At 44.8% G+C, this 23,610-nt stretch overlaps 5 protein-coding genes across 5 annotated transcripts; 1 reads left to right on the forward strand and 4 right to left on the reverse strand.

Moving 5' to 3' along the window:
- Positions 1-4,251: 4,251 nt before the first annotated feature.
- K444DRAFT_537541 (uncharacterized protein) lies at positions 4,252-4,488 on the forward strand (the record flags this gene model as incomplete). Its single annotated transcript, XM_024875474.1, has 1 exon — positions 4,252-4,488. A coding segment is annotated over one exon (237 nt), but the record flags the coding sequence as incomplete, so codon positions are not given.
- A 169-nt stretch (positions 4,489-4,657) lies between these two features.
- K444DRAFT_666667 (uncharacterized protein) lies at positions 4,658-10,172 on the reverse strand (the record flags this gene model as incomplete). Its single annotated transcript, XM_024887203.1, has 10 exons — positions 4,658-4,975; positions 5,103-5,158; positions 5,259-6,331; positions 6,382-6,448; positions 6,498-6,979; positions 7,039-7,386; positions 7,449-8,281; positions 8,338-9,090; positions 9,178-9,961; positions 10,009-10,172. 10 exons carry the CDS (start codon positions 10,170-10,172, stop codon positions 4,787-4,789), a joined length of 4,749 nt encoding a protein of 1,582 aa, XP_024732315.1. The 3' UTR covers positions 4,658-4,786.
- Positions 10,173-15,005: 4,833 nt separating this feature from the next.
- Positions 15,006-16,698, reverse strand: K444DRAFT_655020 (thiolase-like protein). Its single transcript, XM_024885981.1, has 2 exons — positions 16,064-16,698; positions 15,006-16,003 (listed from the first exon to the last, which is right to left on the reverse strand). The coding sequence occupies exons 1-2, from the start codon at positions 16,555-16,557 to the stop codon at positions 15,121-15,123; spliced, it is 1,377 nt and encodes a 458-aa protein (XP_024732316.1). The 5' UTR covers positions 16,558-16,698; the 3' UTR covers positions 15,006-15,120.
- Positions 16,699-20,184: 3,486 nt separating this feature from the next.
- On the reverse strand, positions 20,185-20,599 carry K444DRAFT_486619 (iron copper transporter; the record flags this gene model as incomplete). The annotated part of the gene is made up of 2 exons (XM_024873122.1): positions 20,185-20,333; positions 20,512-20,599. Coding segments are annotated over 2 exons (237 nt in total), but the record flags the coding sequence as incomplete, so codon positions are not given.
- A 218-nt stretch (positions 20,600-20,817) lies between these two features.
- On the reverse strand, positions 20,818-23,576 carry K444DRAFT_88136 (DUF654-domain-containing protein). Its single transcript, XM_024888771.1, has 3 exons — positions 23,213-23,576; positions 22,567-23,146; positions 20,818-22,521 (listed from the first exon to the last, which is right to left on the reverse strand). Exons 1-3 carry the CDS (start codon positions 23,420-23,422, stop codon positions 21,227-21,229), a joined length of 2,085 nt encoding a protein of 694 aa, XP_024732318.1. The 5' UTR covers positions 23,423-23,576; the 3' UTR covers positions 20,818-21,226.
- Between the last annotated feature and the right edge of the window lie 34 nt (positions 23,577-23,610).

Consider the following 23,610-nt stretch of genomic DNA (forward strand, 5'->3'; position numbering starts at 1 on the left):
AGCTATTGTGGTACGGCAGGCCGTACTCGTCAAAAATCATGTCGTTTTGGCGGTTTTGAGGTTTAGGTCACATGGCAAAGGCCGCGGCCTTTTGCACGTGACTTGCGGAAATCACATAAGAAAGCTGGTTTTTCTGTAGACTTAGAGAATAATCCTTTATGAGTATTCAATCAATTGAGCTTTTGCATACTGTATACTGTTCATGCTTTACTGTTTATGCTTTTGATTTATTGTTTTGCTGTCAAGTCACGTTTTGCGCTCTGGTGTACTTTATGTGGGTTTTTGTCTTGTCGCAGTTTCCCTCCCACACTATTTAATAAGCTTATTTATAGCTTTATTTATAATTTCAGTTTTAAGACTATAGATTCAAATAAACTTAAAAAAATAGTATTTTAATTACTAGATTTATATATATATTCTTTATCTAGATTATACTATAATAATATTAGTAAATAGTATAAATAAAAATTATTAGAATTTCCTAGAAATTTTCTAGGAAAATTATAAAAACTATAAAAATTATAAAAATAATAACAAAAGCTTAAAAATATAAGAAATATAGAAATATAGGAAATATATACTAGTCAAAATAATAAGATTAAATAGATATAATTCTCGTATTATTCTTTTAAATCTTTTTCTTATTATAATAAGTATAATAAGTATTTATTTAAATATAATTATTACGAAATAGGCTATATTAAATTCGTCTTATATATTTAAATATAATATTAGAGGCTATTATATAATTAATATAAAAATAAATAAATTTAAAGAAATATTTACTTATAAATAGTAATTAAAATCTTAAAAGTATTATTATAATAAAGAATATACCGGGCTAGAAAAATCTTATTATAATAAGTGTTATAGTATTTTTTATAATATATCTAATTATTCTAAAATTTATATAATTAGGATTTATATTTAATATTAGTCTAATAATACTTTTCTATTTTAGTTCTATTAAGAAGTAAAGTATTAGAATTTTATAATTATTATCTAATATTTATATATTTCCTAATAATAAGAATTTGATTTTTTAATTTTTTAATAAGCCTTTAATTTCATATAGCTTTATTTTTAGTAAATTAGTATTTATAGTACTTATAATATAAACTATATCTAGAAAATAAAAGAGTAAAGGCCCTATATATATCTAGAAGCTTTAGAGAAGTATTTTTATTTCTATTTTTATTTCCTTTAATACCTAGAAAAAAAATTAAATAAACTATATAATATTATAGGTATAATATAAATAAGTAAAATATAAGCAAAATAAGAAAATTAGACTTAAGGATATATTTAGTATTAAATATTAGAAATCTATATTATAGTATAAAGAATAAGGCTTAAGCGAAATAAAGAATATAGAATTACGAATTGTATTAGCATCTATGAAGATCGCCGAAACTGCAAAGGACGACAGCTCCGCTATAAGAACGCTTGCTCTGATGAGTATTGCGTTCCTCCCTGTGACTTTCATTGCCGTGAGTTACCAATATTTTCTATTTCTAAATGCCGTTAGGAGTAAGCTTATTCTCGCAGAGTCTTTCTTTTCTATGGGTATGTTCGATTGGTCAGCTAAGGCTGGAAGCTCCGTTATATTAGAACAATCACCTGAGCAAGATCTGTCAATCTTTACATTTTTTTGGCTTCCTACTTTCTAGTCAAATATAGTCACTCTGACCTCTATTCTCGCATCACATTTTCGTCAAGTTTGACGAAAATGCTCAAAGAGCCGATTCAAGTTCCTAGATCCTAAAATAGACACCTTCCAAAACAGGGTAGGGAATAGTGTGACCTCAGTCCAGTGCCACCGCGGTGGTGTAGTGTAATATAGCTGTAGTGTAGTTTAGTGCGGATATACTAAACCGCGGTGGGTGCGGTGCAACTGCGGTTACACCGTGGTGCAACCGCAGTTTAAGGGGCAGTCTCGCTTAAAATTAGTTAAGGATATCAAGTGACTTATAATAGATAGAATATATTCAAACCTCAATGTAATTAAATAATTCTTTTATTATTAGAAAATATAGATCTAGGGCTTTCAAATGGATTAAACATTATAATTTTAGGTATGGTGGTTGTGGAAATATAGTTAAGTGCTTAATCGGGAATTCTTGAAGTTATTTACCGAGTTCTTGTTCCGGCACCGGGAGAGAATTTTTTCTTTAATTCTAGCCTCTCTTGAATTCCTCTCAATCAGAACGCGTCCTATTAATCAACCACTATGCAAATATGCCTCCAAAGGCCCAATCGAGACTCCCTTTTGGGAAAACCACTTAATCAAGCTCTTCCAATAAGAGAAATTCGTCAGTAATCGACCTAGAAGCCTCCGAGATTAATAGCCAAGCCTCTATAAATTCGACTCTAGCTCCTCCCGAAATATCGAATTCTCCTCCCGAAACCTTTGAACCCCTCCAAAAGCCCCCGAATAAGAAGACTCTATATACGTCCTAGGTATTTAAGTGGATGAGAGGGACAGATAATATGCAGTACGTGTTTTATAATATAGCTGGTAAGGAGGAGTGGCGTTATTGATTTTGCTTACAAAATTACTAAATCAGTGGTGGGACTAGTACTATTAGGGCCCATTTGGATATACATAATATTAAGAAGGACTCCTCTGCAGATACTAAGGCCAAGAATGTCCAAATCGCAATCGAAGAAGCTATTGAATCAGCGGCTCAGAACCTTCAAAAGCGTAGACGACTAAATAATTCGGACGGTAGCGAAATACCCCTTAATAGAGACGTTCTTGAGGTTCTTTATATCAAGTTTATTGCAGCTTGCAATATACTACTACGCTTAGTAGAGTGCCCCGAATTTAGAGCCTTGCTTTCATACCTTAATTCTAATATCGATTAATGGCTCCCAATAGCCCATAAGACGGTACGAACCTGGGTTATATGGCAATTTGAGATTAAGAAGGGAAAGATTAAGATACGCCTTTAGAACTCTAAGACTAAGATCCACTTATCCCTTAATATTTGGACTTTACCAAGTAATAAGCCGATCTTTGGTATTATTACTTACTATATATCTGATACGGGGGTACTAGAGCGGGTTATACTTGCTATAAAGGAAATAGAAGGCAATTATAGCGGATTAAACCTTATACTAGTTCTTATGGACGTAATTAGGGACTGGGGAATCGCACTAAAGCTGGGGTATATAGTAATAGATAATGCAAGTAATAATAATATGATAATACTAGTACTCTCGACAGGTACGTGTTTTATATAGGAATTATATAGGTATTGGCTAATTTTGACAGAATTACTTTATGAGTATAGCATAATCTATGACCCTGTTACCTATAGAATTCGATACCAAGGCCATATAATTAACCTATCTATTAACTTCTTTATTTATGTTACGGATAAGGAGAATCTGGAGAAGGAAGAAGAGCCTGGAAAGCTTAAGCAAACGCTAAAGGAGATTGATTAATGGCGGAAATATGGACCGATTAGCAAGCTATATAATATTATTATTAATATCTAAAGTAGTACCTAAAAGATATAGGAATTTATAATATTAAGCAAGCAAAATCGCCCGGTACGAGATAATAAGATATACTGGAATTCTATAGCACGAATAATCAAGAAGGCTATTATATTCCCGGTTTACGAAGCTATTAACCTATATATTAAATGCCATTAATTAGATAAGGTTGGAGAAGACGAGCTTTTAGAAGAGGATTAGGCTACTTTATGTAATATTTACGAGCTCCTGGATTAACTTGCCCAAACCATACTTATACTAGAGTTCTCGGTATCTATATTAGATAATGTCTTACCTGTAATGGATTTTATTCTTGAGCTTTTTGAGCAAGGGAAAGCCCGATATAAGAAGGATAATACTATAGTATTAATATATAATTCCGGGTGGGCAAAGATAGAGAAGTACTATAATATGACTAAAGAGAGTCCTGCTTATATTGCCGCTATTATTTTGGACCCTAATTTGAAATGGAAGTATGTGGAGACTAATTAGAAGCATAAGTGGGTTCCAAAGGCGAGAGCTATAATAAAAGACCTTTAGGAAAAGTATAAACCTGATCCTTAACGATCCCAATCGACTACTACGCTATTAACTGAAGCTTCTACTCAGAATGCCTTTAGCCAGTAGAAGAAACGTTACCAAGGAATACCAAACCTTGAGGACGAATATAAGAGATACTGTATAGCTAAGTATACGTACGATATTAATTTAAGAGTATGGTGATTGGAAAAGACTTAGCAAACTAGCTATCCTAATCTTAGCCGTATGGCATTAGATATCTTAAGTATTCCTGCTATATTAGCTGACCCTGAGCGTCTGTTTTCTAGCGCCAAGTTACTAATTTCGGATCTACGGAATAAGCTCGGTATGGATATTATTAAGGCCTTTGAGTGCTTGAAATCATGGTATAAGATCAAGGGATGGGAAGCTAAATCAGAGTGGTTGGAGAAAATTATTGATATTAAAGCTGGTTTGAGCTTGTAAAGTCACGTGAAACTGGCAAACTACGGTTTAAACTACGGTTTTGAGGATATAATCGTAGTTTAGTTTAGTGGAGAGACCCCTTAGTTTAGTTTACTTAAATTGCACCGTAGTTTGAAACCGCAGTTTGCACTATGCCCTACACTGTTCCAAAATATATCCATTATTCTATCCACGGTATAAGTTGGTTTTACATAGATCCCCTGACCCCGCCTGATCATCTCCGTTCATTTCGTGAGCTTGACATAACGATAGTCTCTCTGTATAAGAGCAAGCATAGTGCCTCTCAGCACTCTTCAAATCAATGTCCGTCACCAGTCGGAGGCACCACAGAGTAAGACTCCGATGTGAATAAGAGCTCACCTCTATCCTCCATTCCAGCCGGATCAACATAAAGTCGCATATCAATTTTATCCTTGTTGAGATTGAAAACGCGAAGGATTATATAGACTTCAGCTGATGCTTGAACACCCAGTCTCATATCTTGCATCTAAATTCTCGTCAGCCTAGAAGCAGTGTAATTTTCGGACAGCAAATATACTCTTTTGTATTGACTCTTGCTCAAAAAGAGCCGAGTGGCACATTCTTTTGTTGTCGACTTCACTTCGAGGTAGTACTTTGGCTTCGCACGAGCCCAAATAGACGTATCCAGGTAACCATTCGCGATTAGAAGCTGTGTAAATTCTCCTTCAGTATCATCGTATGTAATATCCGCCGTCTCCGGTTCTCGCCACGGTTCCATGTCGCTGTAATTCTCATGGACAGTAACATACTTGCGGATTCTGCTCTGCCAGTTATCGCGACAGAATCCAGGGAGAGAAGTCTCGAGGCGGGAGAGAATTTCAAATGCCTATACATGTCAGAACTCTGCCTAAACTCTGTGGTTTTTGTACACATGTAAAGCTCTCCAGCAGCTCCAACTTTCATATCATGAGCAAGTTGGTTCTCATTCCGGACTCCGAAAGGTAGATCGTAATTGTCCACTTCTCTTGTCGCCTCTACCGGAAGAGCGTTCAAGAGTTCGCCGAGATTGAAAGCTCCCTGGGATGGAAACGCTCCTCTTTTATTCCTTGCTGCAGTGATGATATTGTTGAGTAGTCGTCGATACTCCACTTGGTTACCCCCAGGCGTAAATGGGCGCCGTGCATTCTCTGGAAAGGCCGGCTCGGGGCTTGTTCTTGGGGGACTGTCAAAGAGCTGAATTGGTTGTGATGGAACACTTGAATGATAAGTTGCTTGGTGCGTAGAAGTCGCAGGGATAGAGAAGTTGGTGCTTCGAGCGGGTGAGGCACTAGTTCCAGGAGTTGTAATTCCTGCCTGCGTTCCTGATCCAACCGATGCGTTTTCGCTTTCCGCGTTATGCTGTTGATCAATACCTGGACTAAGCCAGACGTCGTCCGGAGGCGGTTGCTGGAGCACTTCTTCATATTGATCAGGATATGGTACTGGGATAATACCAGCCTCCTCTAGTACCAAGTTGACGACCTCGTCGCTAGACGCGAAGATTGCGGTAATGATCGAAACAGCTCTTGAATCAAACGCCAATGTAGAATTGCTGTCGACTTCCCCCATCATGGTCTCGTTGAATAGCTTCGTGGGAAGTAGCCGAAGATAACAGATCTCTTGATCCTTTGAATCTTTTGGAACATATATGTTCAAACCCTCCGGTCCTTCTTCAACGTGAAGCTTTGTTTTGCTGACTTCGACGATAACGGTTTCACCAAGAAGGGTATACTGAAGACTTCCAATTATACCATCCGTTTCATAAACTTTTGTTTTAAGAAGCAATTGGTAGAGAGTTTGGCTGTCGTTCTTGGTCTTAGGGCTGCCGAAGTGTGTCGCACAGCTACAAATATCAGCCGAGGATCTTTTCAAGGCGAGAAACTGAGCACCTACCGGGAGAGCGCATAAGCACGTCGTCGCAGATGTCTAGTCCTCTTGGCGCTTGGCTCTGGAAGAATGCCTTGGAAGGAAGATTTTTCAATCACAACCTCAGACAAGTATCCGCCGACCTCCATACCCCGACAAAAATGGCTCCAGAGCCCGGATTTCTTTGAGAGTAAAATCGAGAAAGTCTAACTTCCCATCAAATGCATCAGCCCAGAGTTGACGGTCAATAATCGAGAACCTCGCCAGCCTTGTCCACAGCTCAATGCTCCCGTTTGTCTTCCTTACAGGGAATATTTTAGACCCGCGCAACCTGGCCAAGTCCTCTGTGGTCGGAGCAAACGTATTGATTTGCCAAATAAGACTCTTGATATCATTGGTGGATGGTGAGGATTGTGCGACTCGTTTGAGTTCTTCAACAAGCAAACGCAAATCGGGGATTTTGACCTTAAGCACTCCTACAAACAAGTCCTTCAAATCTTTATACTGCCCACTGATAGTACTCCTGCCTGGCACTTGAGCGTCTTTTGACCACAGGCACGTTGATGGAGCAGCCCAGTCTTGACCCAGCATATCGTAGATCAGCGCATCTTTTTCGAAAGAAGCCCTAGAGTTCGACAAGTCAGTAGAGATTTCACGGCCAGTCATGAGGTTTTCATTTCTTACAAGATCGCTTCCAATTCTTCTGACCCCAGATCCGCTGACATTCTCTGGAGGCGAAGGTAGATATCTTGAACAGCTATTGTGTCTGGTTTATTTTCTGCTTTCATCGCTCCGAGCTCGGAAACCAAATCGACCCAAGAAACGTCTTCAATATCGAGAGTGTTTTGAAAGAAAACTGTAAGTATGGGAGTGTTAAGATGTGACAAGGAAGGGAGTAAAGCCCATAATTTTGTCATGTAGTCCGGTCCATCCCAACGGCAACGTCCCGAATAAGTCCAAGTGGGCAGCATTTTCGGACAGGACAGTGCTAGTACGAGGTCGTTATCCCATATAAAATCCCTAAAGTATGACCTAGTAAGCATCTAGGATGAATCGTAGATGCGGGAAGGAGGAAAACGAAAGACAATTCATACCTGACTCTTTTTATATCCTCATTCGAAGTGCTCGAGACCCAGATCTCCCGCTGAATGACTTCGTATAATTCATATCGAAATGGACCGTTCGATAACTTGCAGTAATACAGTATCTGCAACCAGAAATCAAGGCCACCCTCGATGCCAACGTGAAACGCACTCAAAAATTTCCATCCTTCGATATTCGGTTCATTTTCCAGTTTCAAGAAAGGGAATTTCTGTGTGTCGAGAAACTCGCCACATCTGACTGTAAGCGTCTCCGATGGAATGAAAGTCTCTTTTAACGCAATTGAGCCAATGTTTGTGCCAGGAACCAGAGTGTCAGAGATTTTCGATGCCAAGCCAGTACTCATCACCGTCGCGTAGGAAGCCCAATGTGCCTTCAATGTTCCCAACAACTTCTCCGGACGTGCTTCAATAATGTACCGGAAAATTGGTGACAGTTGCGTAGGATCTTTGGAATCCACAAGCCGTGGATGGTTTAATATACCAACGGATTCTTGTAACCAGGCCTTGAATGGGAGGTGGGATCCACCACGTTTTACCGGAAGAAGCTCAATTCGCTTGCAATAATCGGGACGGATGAAAGAGCCGACAATGCCACTGTTGTATGGCTTTATCTCCAGGACCGATCCCATCAGCTCTTGGAGACCATATTCCTCATCACTTTGAAAATACAAGTCTTCCTCATCGTGAATTCGATGATCCCGATGGTTAAATACCCATAGAGAAGTTGATTCGCGGAGCTTAACTGCTGTTCCAGGAGGACAGGTCGAGTAAAGAAAATGGAGATCTTTCAAAGATGTTTCGAAGTCGATGGAAGAGCTTTCTTTCTTATAGCGTGCTAGTATGAGTGCTCTGATGTCTTGGATCGAGGCAGATTTAACACCAATGGTGACAAAAGCTTTTTCCTCGTCGGGTTCGTGGTAGCTTTTTCATCGACAATTCTTAATCCAAGATAGCTTGGGATTATTATCCCATCAGTGTGAGGGAAGAATACAGCGCCCTCGGTGATTGCTGTCCACTTCCCATTTTGCAGTGGGATACATGCTAGTCCTCGGACCCAATCCGGTCCCTTAGTTTTCCATTTCTCCTCAAAAGGTCGCAGCAAAAGTTTCGCGGTCCTCGTGTGCCAGTCCTCATTTGTTTCTGGTGATTTGAACCTGGACCCGGAACTTGGCTGTTCCAAATCGTGTCGGAAACGTTCCATTACAGAACCAAAGCCAAGCACACCTAGGCCCAGGCTGACGAGAGCCGCTATATCTTCCTGTTGGTATTCTGATGCAAGATACATTTCCTCGTCCAAATCAGGAACAAGAGCATTACCGAATTCATCTGTAAAGTCCTCCCCGATTTGCTTCAACTGACTGATGGGCCGAAGAGGGCCATGGCTGTGTCCACGTAAGACTGCACGCCCCTTGAGGAGCTCGTGGATCTTGTCTTTCAGGCGCTCCCAGAAAGTGTTGGAAATCTTCCCTGGGATATATCGCGGCCACTTATACTGAAGGGTAGGGTGATTGCAAAATTGACACACAGCGTCCAGAAATGCTTCAGCTATGCCGTCGAGGATGTCTTTGTTTCGGTGGCTTTCCATCACATCCTGCCGACTGGCCTGTGTAACGAAGTCGGATTGAATAAGAAACTACAAGTTGTTAGTCTTGTATACATATGAAGCTCAGATTCACTTAACGGAAAACCCAAAGTCCTCGATAGGAAGGTAAGCATAAACCTTCTGGGGACCAATAATGGGTTCGGATTCGCCATCGAGGGGGAACGCAAGCACTACTTCTGCAGTATCACAGTCTCGCTGTTCATCCAGTGGTAGATCCTTCAGTAGTTTCCGCGTAATGTGGTAGTGCTTCAAAGACGCCTGTGGATGCTCGGAACCTTTACGGTGGACCTTGCTTAAAGTTGCCTGTCTGGAGGATTCGTCTAGAGTGCAGGAGAATGTGGTAGACTCTGCACTCTTTCCAGCGAAGTCGATTTTGTCAATCGTAATTGTCCCAAGCTTGTTCAAAAAGAGGAGAAAAGTGTCAGGGAGAGTATCGAATTGCGAAAGTAGTTCCGGATAGTCCAATGTATCGAGGAGGGTTAATGTCATACGGGTCAAAGGATTTGGCAAAGCTACCTCGGCAGGTTCCCACACTGGAGTTACCAAGCCCATCCCCCGCGCTCCCGGTGGATGCTCGAAGAAGAAGGAAAAGGGGCCTGATTGGATATGAACTTTTGATGCGACCATAAAGACGGATTTGAATCCGATGCCTTTTTCGCCAATATACTGCTGCGCGCCAGCTCTTTTCTTAGTGCTCTGTCCGACCTTGCATATTGCTACAACATTTTCGGTGGTAAATCCATCTTCATTGGAATCGATAACTATCTTGTTGCGATATACCGTAAACTTGATATAGGGCTCAGCACCGCTGGAGATAGCTCTCCTATAATCATTGTCTTCGGCATTTTGGATCAATTCAAAAACGAATCGAGCTTGGCTCTTGTAGAGGTTCGTTGCTAGTCTATGCAATTGTCAAGAATTGCTAATAGACCTTAACAGGGTGCATACGTTCTGACTGCAATCCCAAGGCTTTCTTGGAGCATATCTATCGCTTCAAGAGCTTCCTGATCGCTCGCATCACGCGCTCTCTGACTGATCCATCCATAACCACGTGCGATCCGTTGGACAAGCTGCTGGGCCTCCGCCGAAGATATGAGATCGTTGGTTGGCATCGAAGTAGCGTTTCTATTCAGTGGCAATGAACAATTCAGTCACAAAGGTGGTCTTCTTTTGGAATATCAACAATTTCCAAACAACTTTATACTGAGCATTCAGTAGGAGCAAAAGAGGCTCGCGTATTGTGAAACTCGACAATTGATTACAGCGTATCAGGCCTGTTAATTGTAGCGAGGCAGGGGGTTCTCGGGTTGCACGGATCGGAAAATCGCCGGAATTAGTTTGAACACCCTTTCCCGCCCCCGGTCTCGCTACATTTAATCGGGCAGCGACGTTGTATTGAGGGGGATTTACCTTCTCACATCTCTGTTATGACCGGCGAAAAACATGCAGGGGGTCAGTTTGTGACATTCTTAGGCCTGTCACTCGTTTCATTTTCGAGGGTGAACCGAACCGTCGGGATCACGAACTCGTAAATCACCCAATACATTTGAACAGTTCCATTGCACCTTCTTCATCCGTTCACCTGCCCATACAGTCTACCCCTGATACGGCTGCTGGACATTCGGAGAAGCTATCATTGCAGAATTAGGGCAGCGGTCCACCTCATGGCGCCAAAATAGGGCTCTGCTCAGGTATGCCCACCCTCGGCTCAGGGTAAGGAGCAGGTGCTCGCGTCCGGAGACTAAAACAGAATCATGGAAAGGGAAATTAAACCCTGATCTAGGGGTAGCCTATTGCTTCCAGCGAAGCGTCTTGGATACTATCGGAGTAACGCTCCATTCCGCCGACTACATCTTTGTCCCGATGTTTGTTTGCTCGTTCTCGAACTGCCCGGTAATAACTCGATGGGTTTCCTCTGTCGGTACGTCCGAAACCCTCCTCTCTGGGTGGTCTCTTCCGTCGAAAGCGTCCTCAGTCTCAGTCCACATCTGACCCCTCCAGGGCTGTACGTTCTCAAACGGGTTCTCTTTCCCGAAAGAGTTCGGCATAGTAAGCAGAACTCCCTTAGCTGATGGGCGAGGGATCTCTCGATCTCCTCCGTGTGTCTCTAACATCTTCGCCACTAGCCCAAGGCAAGAGTCTGCGCATCGGCGCTGGCTCGGTGTTGCCCAGCGAGCGGAGCATGTTCCGGACTGTGTCTAGCTTCGAAGAACGAGAATAAATAACTGGTGTTTGCTGTGTACCATGGTCAGCGAGGGCTTCACGAACTTGCTAGAATTGACGAGGGTTACTCACATCCGACAGAGAGGGTCTCGGTAGATCCATTCCATAACTGGTTGCGGATTATGTACTCGAGTTTGCTGGGGTATTTCCCAAACGCCGTCGGGAGCTTGGCGGGGCCCTGGGCCTAGAAGGCAGGTGGAGCTGGATAAAAAGCTTGGGGGTGAGGCGCTTGAGAAGGACGTTGGTGAGAGGTTCAAAGAGGGAGTACAAGACGAAAATAAACAGAGCAGCGTTTGCTTATTGACGCCCTACTCCCGACGGTACCAATTAGGGAGACCATGTACCGGTGTTTGCTGGAGCAATTTTTGGGCGTTCGATCTCGCTCACTATTTGAGTCAGCGGAGAGGAAGCAGCGCGAAAGATATTAGAACTCACATTCAGACGGCGGCCAGGCGATCCTTGCCGTCAGGGAGCTGGTGTTTGGATCTTTCAGTCTTTGCCTCCTCTGTGCAAGAAGACCTATTAGCAGCAGGTCCACGAGTTGTTAGGATGGGAAGAAATACCAAGCACCAAGTCCATTGATAAACTTCCCAGACCTTGGTTGTGGCATCGACAGCAGATTGACGTTGGGATTTGGGAAGAATGCGGAGTTCCGTAGCGAATTGGAAGAGAAAGAACAGGCTTTAGGCCATCCACTCAAAATATTAAACATTGCCGATATCGCTGCTTCCGCCTTCCGCCTTCCGCCTTACTACTACCGAGAAAGGCACAAAGAAAACATATCACGTCCTCCAACCCCAACACATCTCCAACGTCCCGTCTGACAGCTCCCCAAATTATGCAACCACAGCCACAGGACAACTTGGTAAGACTGCACGGGACTTGAATAGCTTTTTCTTAACACCCAATCACATTACAAGCTATCGAGAATGCCCCCTTCTCATTTCTTGGTCGAGAAGACAAGACAAGACTTTGGGGTATGTCTTCCCTTCCTTCATGAACAGGCTCTTATCTAATGATTCCAGCACGGGCAACGCGCCGGTCTAACGCATTTCACTTTACTCTGCTCAACTTCTTCGATGAGCAGACCGAGGTGGTAAAGATTGAGAACGGATACCAGCGGTCGCTGATTGGCCGTTATATCAGCACAGCAGCCCATGTTCTATACTCTTCGGATGTGTCTCCGCTTTGGCTTTGCGGATGTAAGTCCAATAAGTAGCTTCTTACAATTGCCGCATACTCGGAAGAGACCGGACTAATCTTCTCTCTCAGGATCAACCTCGGTCTCGTTCTCAAGAGAGTGCTCGGTCGAGACTACAAACTTCTCTGGCGTCACACCGTCATTCGTTGTCATCTTCGCCCCAGGGGCCCAAGGCGAAGGCAGCCGCCAGTCCTTCTAAGCCAGCTACTTCACCAAACCTCAATTAAGTTGAAAGCGTGATTGGTTCAAAATACAGCAAGCAAGTCAGACACCAGACGTTCTGCGCCTGCCTCATTGCCACCCAAGTACTTGTTCGGCAACAAGCAAGGTCTTCCAAAAATTAGGAGGAGATGAACGAAGCTGGCGAGCCTAATCTATTCGAGGAAGATGGCTACGAGGCTTATGACCCCGGCGAGCGGAAACTGGATCTTCAGTTGTCAAAAGCCAGAGGGTGAGAATCAGCTCAGAGCGAGAGTTGTGATATTGGATTGAGAGGTAAGATCGACTACCTCACCGACATATCTGCGACATCTTCCTCCCAATTATCGTCCGGAGACTGATATTGTAATCATTAGCCAAGACAAGAGTGGCCACTGCTAAAGGAGACTGTTAGCAATTCCCGCAGGAGGAAAGGCAATCGTTCTTGCTGAGCGGATAGCTGCCAAGGCCAGGAAGGGATGGAAGCACTTCGATTATCAATTAAGTTTTCGACGCTCCATAAATGAGAGAAAGTCGACAACAAGGACTCTGTGGCCTACCGTGCATTCCAACGTCTTCCTTCCTCGATCTTTTCCCCACACATATACACCTCCGATGGATGGATACAATACCAGAAATGCAGAGGTAAGGCTAAGAACTCCCATTACTTGGCTTTTCTCCCAGTCAAACCTGCACACTGCTCCTCCCCCAGACCTGCCACTAAGATCTACAACGACCTCTATCTCCACCTCCAACCAAATCTCAGGCAGACTCCGCCGCTGCTACATATGTGTAGCCACTGCGGGCGGGTCCGGACAAGAGTTTTTCTAGAAGCAATCCAATCAATGTTCCCCCAAGATTCTACCATTCTTCACACCACCACATAATTATTAAGTTCATTCAAAGGGTATCATTGCTTCGAGTCAAGCTAACGTTTTTCTTATTACAGAATGACCGGGATGGCTTCGCTACGGTCCTCCGTATGAACTTCGTTAGGGCGAAAAAGGTAGCCTCTTCCTGGCCCCCCTCACCGCTCCGCTTGGCTTCTAACGGAGTTCCATAGAGCTGAGATGGAAATAAATCTAAAGACCAATTTGGCCTTCACATAGGGACTGACTCCTGGGGAGAACCCAGTTCCCTTGAGCTCCATTGCCCAGCATTTCCCAAAGCGCAAACACCTTCCACCTCGGGAAACCCCAATATCCGGTGGACCCTCAGCTTTCTTCAATGACCGCATACCACCCCTTCCCTAGTAAGCCGCCATTCTCGATTACTCTTCCAAATGCAGCGACTCAACAACATCCCCTTGACCCTAGTCTCATCGCCGGCTCGCCACCTGTCAGTTCTGACCTTCCGCCTTACGCTGCTCTGTACATCCGCCTCGGGAGCAACTGGAGGTCGCCTCCGGTCTAACATGAAGACGGTTCTTGTACACGTCTCATTCATGAGGATAAATACAACGACATTCAAAATGTCCCTCGGGGTGGAAAGGCCACTGGTGGTGGACTTTCCTGTCCCGAAGACTGCCAAGAATTGTAAGGTTACCAAAAAGACCTCCAAGAAGAAGGCTGCCACGTCCGTCCAGCAACTCAAGGCCAATGCCATCAAGTGATGGAAGCACTTCGGCAGAACCAGCTTTCAACTCTTCATTAACGGGAGAAGGCCGATAACAAAGGAACCATGGAGACGAGATGAAAATAAAGCTCAAGATGAGATTGGCCCTCAAGAACCGCCCTCTAGGCACTGCCGCCAGAAAGGCTGCTGATGGTGAACCTTCTTCCCCTTCCGTCCCAAAGACAACCAAGGCGGGTACTCTCCTGGGAAGCAGAGAAACTAAGAGAAGACTGAGTGTTCCCCCGGTTGCCGATTATGAGTGAGTTCAGGCTCGAGAGGAGGCACCACGCGAGAAGCAGCGTGTTGGTGAGGAGACTGCCAAGAGACTGCGGGAGGAAAAGCGGAATGTGTAGAGGCCATTCACAGAGAGCAGGACGAGCCAGAGGTCACCAAGACCACCCCCAAGGAGAAAGCTGTCAAGGAGGAGTCTGAGTGGAGGGAGACGAGGAAGAGGTAGATGTGAATGTGTGATACTGTTGCTAGTGTTATAAGGTTTTCGAGGACCAGTTCGATCGTTTGAACGAGGCCAATCGGGCGAAGTTGAAGGAAGAAGAGTACGAGGAAGCACGTCAGTCTCCAGCGAAATAAGCCCCAGCACAAGTGACAACAAGCTCCTGGCAACATTCTCCAGGAATAGAATGCCAGACCGGGCAATTTATGAAAAGAATCCATCAGCAAGTGATGTTCGGTACAATGAGATTGGTTTGTTGTATTTTCTCCACGCTATAACTGCAGCAAACCTTGCAAAAAATCCAATGTTGAAAAGATTTTCAATTCGATCCTAAAACTCCTAATATACGTAACATAACAGACTATTTTGTAAATTAAAATCTAGCCTCGACCTTCTTCTCCACATCTCCCAAGGCCCACGCACTCTTCTTATTCCTACTCCTCACACTCGTCGCCTGCTCCTCTGTAAACCCTTTAGCAACGACAGCAGGGTTATACCCTAACTTATTCCTCTTGCCAACCTCACTGTCCTCCACCTTCCGACTCGTCTTCCCATCCGCCCTCTTATAAATCGTGACCACGACCGCACCTCCAAGCCCCAAATTATGCTGCAACGCAACCTTCGTCCCATCAACCAACCGATTATTCGCCCATCCTCTCAAATGCCAAACAAGTTCCGCACACTGAGCAATACCAGACGCACCAAGCGGATGCCCTTTGGAAATCAAGCCGCCGGAGGGATTAATGACGACCTTCCCGCCGTAAGTAATGCCTCCACCTCGAACAAGTTCATGCGCTTTCCCCGGTGGAGAAAGCCCCATGGCATCAATAACAATCATCTCATTCGCAGAAAAGCAATCATGTAACTCGCAGACCTTGATCTCGTCCGGCTTGACGCCCGCCTCCGCCATCGCAGTCTTAGCCGCATATTTCGTCATCTCGAAACCCATGAGATCGATCGCGGACCTTGAGAACAGAGACGGCGCGTCGGTCGCCATGCACTGGCCTGCGATCAGGACCGCTTGGTCTTTGAGGTGTGGACGCGCGTCGAGGAAATCTTGCGAGACGAGCACGGCGGCGGCGCCGCCGTCGGAGGTCGGGCAGCATTGCAGCTTGGTGAGCGGCTCGTGGATCATGGGCGCTTTCATGATTTGCTCGAGCGTGTAGACGTCTTGGAATTGCGAGTAGGGGTTGCGCTGCGAGTGCTCGTGGTTGATACGTGCGATTTCGGCGAAGTCTTCGGGTTTGGCGCCGAACCTGTGGTAATTGTCAGTGAGAAGTGGAGAGGAGGGGAGGGGGAAGGGAGGGAGGATATACTTCTCCATGTATTCCCGCCCTGCGTTGCCAAACATCTGTGCTGCTCCTGGTGCATTCGTGACTCCCCTTGTAGCAGCCATCATCTCTCCGCTCGTGCCCGTAGGATTCGCTCTGTCGTTCCAGAAACTCTGCAGAGAGCCGGGATTCATCTTCTCGAATCCCACAACCAGAATACAATCCGCGCCTCCATGGCTAATAACATTTCTCGCGAGATGAAGACCCGTAGAGCCGGTAGAGCAGTTGTTATTAACGTTATAGATGGGGATTTGGGTCATGCCAAATTGGTAGAATACACGCTGCCCACAGGTTGAGTCGCCGTAGCAGTAGCAAGCCACCCCTTGGTCCACGTCGTCGTAGTTGATTTGCGCATCCAGCATGGCTTTGATGCCGGCTTCGAAACCGAGCTCGGTGTAGTCGACTTTTCCGCGGGGTTTGATGAATTTGGTCATGCCCACGCCGAGGACGTAGCATGGCTGGTTGCGTTGGATGACCATGGTGGCGGTTGTTGAGGTGTGGAGGAGTAGGGGATGGTCAGTTGTGAAACTGTAATATACCAGAAGCTGTCCCGTGGATGCAATCGTCAATTATGGAGAGGAAAGGGGCGAAAAAAAAAAAGGAAGGTTGTGTGGTATAAAGGTAGAAGTGAGGTGTGGAGAAGCTCCCCATATGGAAGCTTGACGTCGGGCGTCGGCATCTACAGATTGCGGGGAACACAGCCGGGAACACAGCCGAGGCACAAGTTAATCTGATTATAATTTGCTCCCCATTAGATTTTTTCAATGGGTCTTGTGGTTGGACGAATTACCGATTGTGAAACTTGCTTGTGATGCATCAAAAATTACTGACACGAACATGCTGACAGGGCCGTTCTGAATGGGAAGGGTCGGTTGCGTGTTCTTCAGCGACGCCACGCATATAATCGTTGTACTTCGCGCTTGATTTCTAGTCTCTTACTTTCATATTGCACGACTTGCCATTCTAACTTCTTAAGCAAGTACATAAAGGTTGTTAAGAGAAAGTCTCGGTTCATGCGCATATTAAGCTGTGGGAATCTATAAATAGAACAGCCCCTTTAATTTTTGATATTTCCTCTTGGCCCAGCAATTGGAAAAGCTGATTGTAATAACAGATGGAAAATGTCACATCTTGGATGATTACATTAAACTCTTCTCGTAACAGATATTTTGTCGGGGTGGTTTAATACTTTTCTTACTGGACACGGGATTTTGGGTACACGGCCTCCTGAGACATTCTTTTCAAGTTTTATATACAGTTGGCCCGACACAACAAGAGCAAAGTAGTCCGCCTTTTACGCCTACAACAACTTTTTAAGTATAATCTAAATTAATTAATACTCAGTGATACGATAATAGAGTAGAATTATACGAATAAAATAAATTAACCTGATATTTAATAAAATTTACATTTAATTAGTAATTGAAGTTTGAAATATATAAATTGTCACAGCCAGTGTGAGTCACGCTAGACTAGGCGAGGACACACGCAGGGAATAGCTTTGCTGCGTGGGCGAACAGGCTAAAAGGCACAATAATAAGGTTGGAAGCCCTATCAGTGATTCTACTATACAAAAGCACAGGTGGTGTGGTCACGTGGTTGCGCACGTGATATAAATTATATATACTTAATTAAATAATATATTAAACTTAAACTTATAAGGCCTCTTAAGCTTTTATAAACTTATTATATATAATAAAAACTCAAATTCTAAGAGTTATTATTAAAGATAATATAAAATATTAAAAGTTTATAATTTCAATTATATATAATTTTATATATAATATAAGGCATAGTTTTTAATTATATAAAACACGGAAATTTCTATATAAGCTTATATATAAAAAATTACGTGCTTTATAACTCTTGTAATATTAAAGATATTAAAAATCGGAGAACCAAGAATTATTTACTATAAAATATATAATAATTATGATTAATACGATTTACATTAATTAGTATTATAGTAAACTTTCTCATTTTGTCGTTATCTTGTCGGACCGACTGTAATTGCATGCTGGCTTCAAAATTCCGAAGCTCTTATTACGCCATGATGGCACCGTTAGTTCATCCCTGCACTTACGCATGACAGTTTCTGGAGCAAGGTCCCCAGTGGTTCTACTGTTGACATCGCCAAAGAATACGGATATGCAGCAATTGATGGATACTCACCTAATTGGCAAAATCATCGTTCACGAGGTTGTTTGGCCCGAAATTCAAATTTGTTTATTAGAGTACATTGCTTACACTACTTACCCAGTTTTGACGCATGCATGCCAATACAATGTACTGTACTTGACGGAAGACTTTTTGACGCCTTCGAGTTCTAAAGCTCATAGTAAGAACCTTCTAATGGAACATCTTAGCTCAGGAATGAGGTCTTAACAGTCAATAGGATGGGGCAATTGTAAAGAAAATTCGGATGTCGTGACGGTACTTGGGCCAGGGGAGAAATTGGCTTTGGGGTGGGGTAGGGTAAGCCTCAATGCCTCGCAGGGTCCACTCAACGCAGGTGATATTTGATTCACAGAAAAGAGCGTCATCTGTAACTTGGGTTTGTTTTTAACTGAATAAGATTAAATCTTGGATACACGGCGTATTTGCGGCTATTTCCTAGGGGTGTGTTTGTGGACGACGACATTACAGAAATGAACGCTGATGTGGCATAGGAGTGGGTGAACTTAGAACCTCGTAAACTTACGATCCCGGTTATTCGTATCCTCAGTACAATGCACAGGAGAGGCAAGGTCTTTTTGGGGGAGGCGGGGCTGATTCATAGGCAGCTGGGCTCTGTTTGCGCCTTGAGAGAAGTCGCAGAATAATTTAAATCTTATCCTGTAGTATGTGGACGGCAGTCTCATTGTAAAGGCGTTTGATAAGGTTACTTCAAAGTGGCATCAAGGATTTAACAACCTCCTGCCAAATTGTACATGTTTACGGCCATGTTGCTTCATCATGATAGGATTTTTCGAGGATATACATTAGAGTGTATACAGAAGGGAAAAGTTAAAGGTCCATCCTAATCTCTAGCAGTCCTTCGAATTGTGCAATGTAGCGAGCCTCAAGGATCAACGCTTCGGCGTGTTGAATTGATGAAATATCTCCGGGAAGTATGGTCCTGAGAGCGAGGGGAGTAATGTTGAATGCCTGTGACTTGGTGGTTTGACGATTTGGAGGCGCTGTGGCCGGTCCCGGGAGGCGGGAAAGGTCGAAGCAGGGGTTTCCGAGCGACATATTGGCAAATTGCAATGCCCGACTAACATTGCCGGAATGATGTTATCGGGGGCGATAATGAGTTTTACCCGCAGACATTGCTTCGATCATGGTGGTAGAGCAGGTAGATCGAAGAAGTTGATAATAATCTTGTTTTCAACATGGGTCAGTCCAACGGCCGGTATGGAAGACCAGTACTGTAATTGGCCAAAGAACTTCAAGCCCCCTGGACCTTCGTACGGACTGATGTAGATACAGTGATATGGGAGACGGACAGGGAAGAGTATCCATCTAGCAAATTGATGGAGATATCGGGGAGGTAAAGGTACGAGGAAATTAAATTCGCAAAGACCAACATAACCTCATTTAGCAAGCAGTTGAATTCTGCTCTGGATACCTCCAGGGAATTTCCTAGATAAACCAGCATCTGGGTACCGCATCGTGGGCCTACACTTCAGGGTAAATTATACGACTCTTAGCTGCCGAGATTTTATACATAAGCTTCACAACTGGGGGAGTAACTTGCCAGCAGTCCCAAACCAGCTCCTTGCCTCCGTATTCTTCCTGCACACAGAATTGTGACACTTGCCTCATACGGTATGCATAGCACCCCGACTTTTGAATTGCAGCACACCTCGGCCCGACCCTCTTATTTGTAATCCTGGTACGCATCTTTGTATCCAGCCGACCGTTCTGCAAAAACACCGAGTGCACAAGCATCACCTCAACACCAGGCCGAGAAAGAAGGGTATGTACGCCCAATGTTGAATTCCATTCTCTTTAAACCATGTGCCTATGTGCTGTCTCCCATCGTGTATCTAACAATCTCCCACTCTCCCCGCTGGCCTCTCCTCCCCAATCAATCAAACAGGGACTTCAACGCTCTTCACCACGACGCTCTTCACCTCCCCATCCGCCTCGCCCGTATTAACCTTCTTGCCTGTCTTCACGATGGTTTTCAGCACGGTCTCGTAGTCGAGCTCCGGGGCTGCGACGACGGTCGCGGTCTGTGTGTCAAGGGAGACCTCGTAGGATTTGACGCCTTTGCACTTCGTCAGCTCTGTTCATTTCATTTTTACACTGAAGATCGAGGTGGAGGACGCCGCGCGGGCTTTTAGGGGCCTCGCTGCGCAAGAGTCGGGGCCCCGGACACAGGAGGGGCAAGGGAGAGAGGGACCAGAGAGGTGGAGGAAAGAGAAGGGGAAGAGGTAATGACATACCGTCAAGCTTCCCAAGGACTCTGTTCACGGCGCCGGAGCAGCCGCCGCAGGACATGCTGACGTTGAACTTGTATGTGTGGTCTGCCATCTTTGCTTCGTCTGCCATCTTTGCTTCTTTTTGTATCTCTCTGTCTGGTCTTCTTGCGGTGTGGGGTTGGTGGGGTATCGAAGTCGCAGAAATTAGGAAATTCGTGAGGTTCGTGAATCGGAATCAGAAATTCGTAAGGTGAATGGGCCCGTCGGGTATTTATGGCAACGCAGTGAGAAATGAGGAAAGGTAGTCAGAATGGGACTTGATGTGTAATATGTAACAGACCTCGATGATTACCGATTTCTAAGCTGGGATGACGAGCGAGTTCAGCCGCGTCGCAGCGAACAGGGGTCGGAGCGGTTTTAGGCTTGGCAGGGCAGCCAGACGTGCATGAAACCTGCTCATCGAGGATCTTAATGGATTCTCTCCGATTTAAAGGCCCTTTTGCTTTTGCTAATCCTGGGGGGGGGGGGGGTTCTTTTGGAGGATGTCTTGAGCAAGTTTCGGGTTGCTAAAGGGGAAGAGGCCTACAGGGGAGCATTTTGAGGAAGAGAGAGTGTCACGTGCGTGACGAAGAGAACCTAGAGAACAGTCGGCTCAGGGCAGATGGATTTTGAAAGTGCAGGGTTGACGATTTTGTTTCATGAGATCTAAAACGGAGTCCTATCAGTGAAGTCGTGCGAGCTACTCGGCATTAACCAACTCGGGCATCTCATCATCAGTCTCCCCCCCCTCGGCATCCTCAGCGTCAATCAAGTCAGGCATGCTATCATCCGTCCGTTCATCATTGTCCCTGCCAAGTTGCGGAGCATTACCACTCCTCCAAAGCATGTTCAGCAGTCTGCTGATCACGCCTGGAGGTATATCTGTATCTCTGTCTTCTTCTCCCTCACTATCTTCATCGTCGTCAGAGAGACCGTCGTGAGCCTCGCTGCCTGAAATATCTTCGAGCACGCGGTTGATGGCACCCTCTTGTTCTTCGCGATTCCCGGCTGCTGGGCGACGGAATCCGGGAATTAGACGAGCGAGTGCTGCAAGGGGGTCGAAGAGATCATCTCCTAGGCCACCGCGTGGACCGTCACGACCTTCAATTGCAGTTCGCTGGGCAGGGTAAGAGAAGATGTTGTGATCTGGTGATAAGGGATCTGCATCTGAGTTGTTGCTTCTATGCAGGAGTTGGGAGGGCACGAGAGACATGAGAGCCGGAGTGTTCTCCAGGTAGATGAAGCGCACTACGTCGAGACTCATCGTATCATTCGAAAGCTTGGGGAATGCTGAATCTGGATCGGCTTTTGGGATCGTGTGGGCGATTTCCATTAGCAATGCGGTTGCTTCAGGCGTACTCCAGAGATCTTTGGTCTGAAGAACATAGAGTTCCGCAATCAGGGCTTCGGCGTCTGTACGAGGCTGTTGACCCCAGATACTTTTTGGTGCATCCAGGTTGAGTTCTTTGAAGAGGCGTACAAACAACCATGGGAAGTTTTTCATAGCCTCGCTCAACAACATCCTGCACAAAGTAGCATCTTGGAGGGACATGGCTGCGTATGCAACTGACACCATCATCGCTACAATTGAGAGTTGTGACCCTGGAGGTTCCAGCTTTATTTTGGGGTAAAAGTCCAACAACCATTGAAAATCGCGAGCTCGAATTGCGAGATGATGAATCATAAGAAGCATCGAATATGGATCAGCTTCCAGGTCTAAACTCAGCAGAAGTTTCGCCCATTCTAATGCCGTTTGATAAGTGCCTTTCATGAGGAGAGATTTGATGTATTGGTAACCAGCAAGCCAAAACTCTCTGTTTTCAGGTCGAGCAAAATCAAGTCGCGCCTTTCCTTGTGACATCTTGTTATTGAATGCCGTGATTGCAGCTCTACCAAAGGTAAACAGGGCCCTTTCAAGAAGATCAGCTGACAATGCATGATCTCCTTGGTCTTTAGCAATTTTGCTAACTTGGATGAGGAGCGAGATGTGGTACGCTAGAAATGTTAGCCATTTATTGTAGTGGGATTTGGGAAACTTACGATTTCTTGTCAAAAGTCCAATCAAGTTTTGAGGATCTCCCATCTCAACATATCCATGAAAAGCGGACTGCAAAGCCTGGTATGTCTTGTCATGGACAAATCTAAACTCGATAGTCCCATCCGGCGCCTTATTATCAACCATTTCCATAGTTAACCCACCAGTTGTCCCCTTCGGCCAGTCATCCTTCCCTTGGATTAAAGGATTCCGGCGTAGTGTCAACTCTGACAATCCTTTTCCTGGTGCGTGATGTCCCTTCAAGGCAGTTTCGAGATCTACCTGGCGTGGTTGTTGCCGTGGCCTCTGCCTTGCCCTCCTTTCTGCACGATCTTCATGGGTTTCCACTGCAGACTTCCCAAACAAACTTCGCATTTCATTTGCAACCTTGAGATGTTGCGTACTGACGCCTAGCAAAGCGCATACTCGTTGATATTCTGGATCGACAGGGACAACTGGGTCTGCTGCAACGCTCTTCGATGTTGGCTTGATATCCAGTTCTCGCAGAGCAGCATCGATATCATCCGCACCAGTTCCGTGGACTTCATCCTCCGCAGGCTTCTCTTTTCTTTTATTCTTTGCCTTCTTCTTCTTTTTAGATTTCTTGGGCTTGTTCGATGTCGAGGTTGGAGCGGGTTGGTGATCGCTCACATCGTCTTGAACGATCTCCTCCTCGGGCTTCTCCTCGCCTTCATCCTCTGCTTCATCTTCTAGATCCGCTAGATTTGCGAAAAGACTTGGTTTCGGTTTCGTTGTGATAACAGGCTCGTCGTCCGATTCTTCCTGTTCCTCAGCCTGAAGCTTTGCTTGCTTTTCCAGCTCTCGCTGCTGCTGGATCTTGCGTAACTGCCGACTCGACATTTTTGCAAGGATCTGTGAAAAAGAAAGAGAACCTCTTGCTCACGGAAAAGTTGCGTGTGTTGTGTCAATGAAGTCCACGAGACGTTTGCCTCTGGATCATTCTCGGCGAATGACGCATTGAAATCGGCAGAATTCCGCATGTGGAGGGCCTCACAATCTTCACGCGAGCATCTTCGAGACAACAGCGT

This window comes from Hyaloscypha bicolor (genome assembly GCF_002865645.1).
Source record: "Hyaloscypha bicolor E unplaced genomic scaffold K444scaffold_125, whole genome shotgun sequence".
NCBI lineage: Eukaryota > Fungi > Ascomycota > Leotiomycetes > Helotiales > Hyaloscyphaceae > Hyaloscypha > Hyaloscypha bicolor.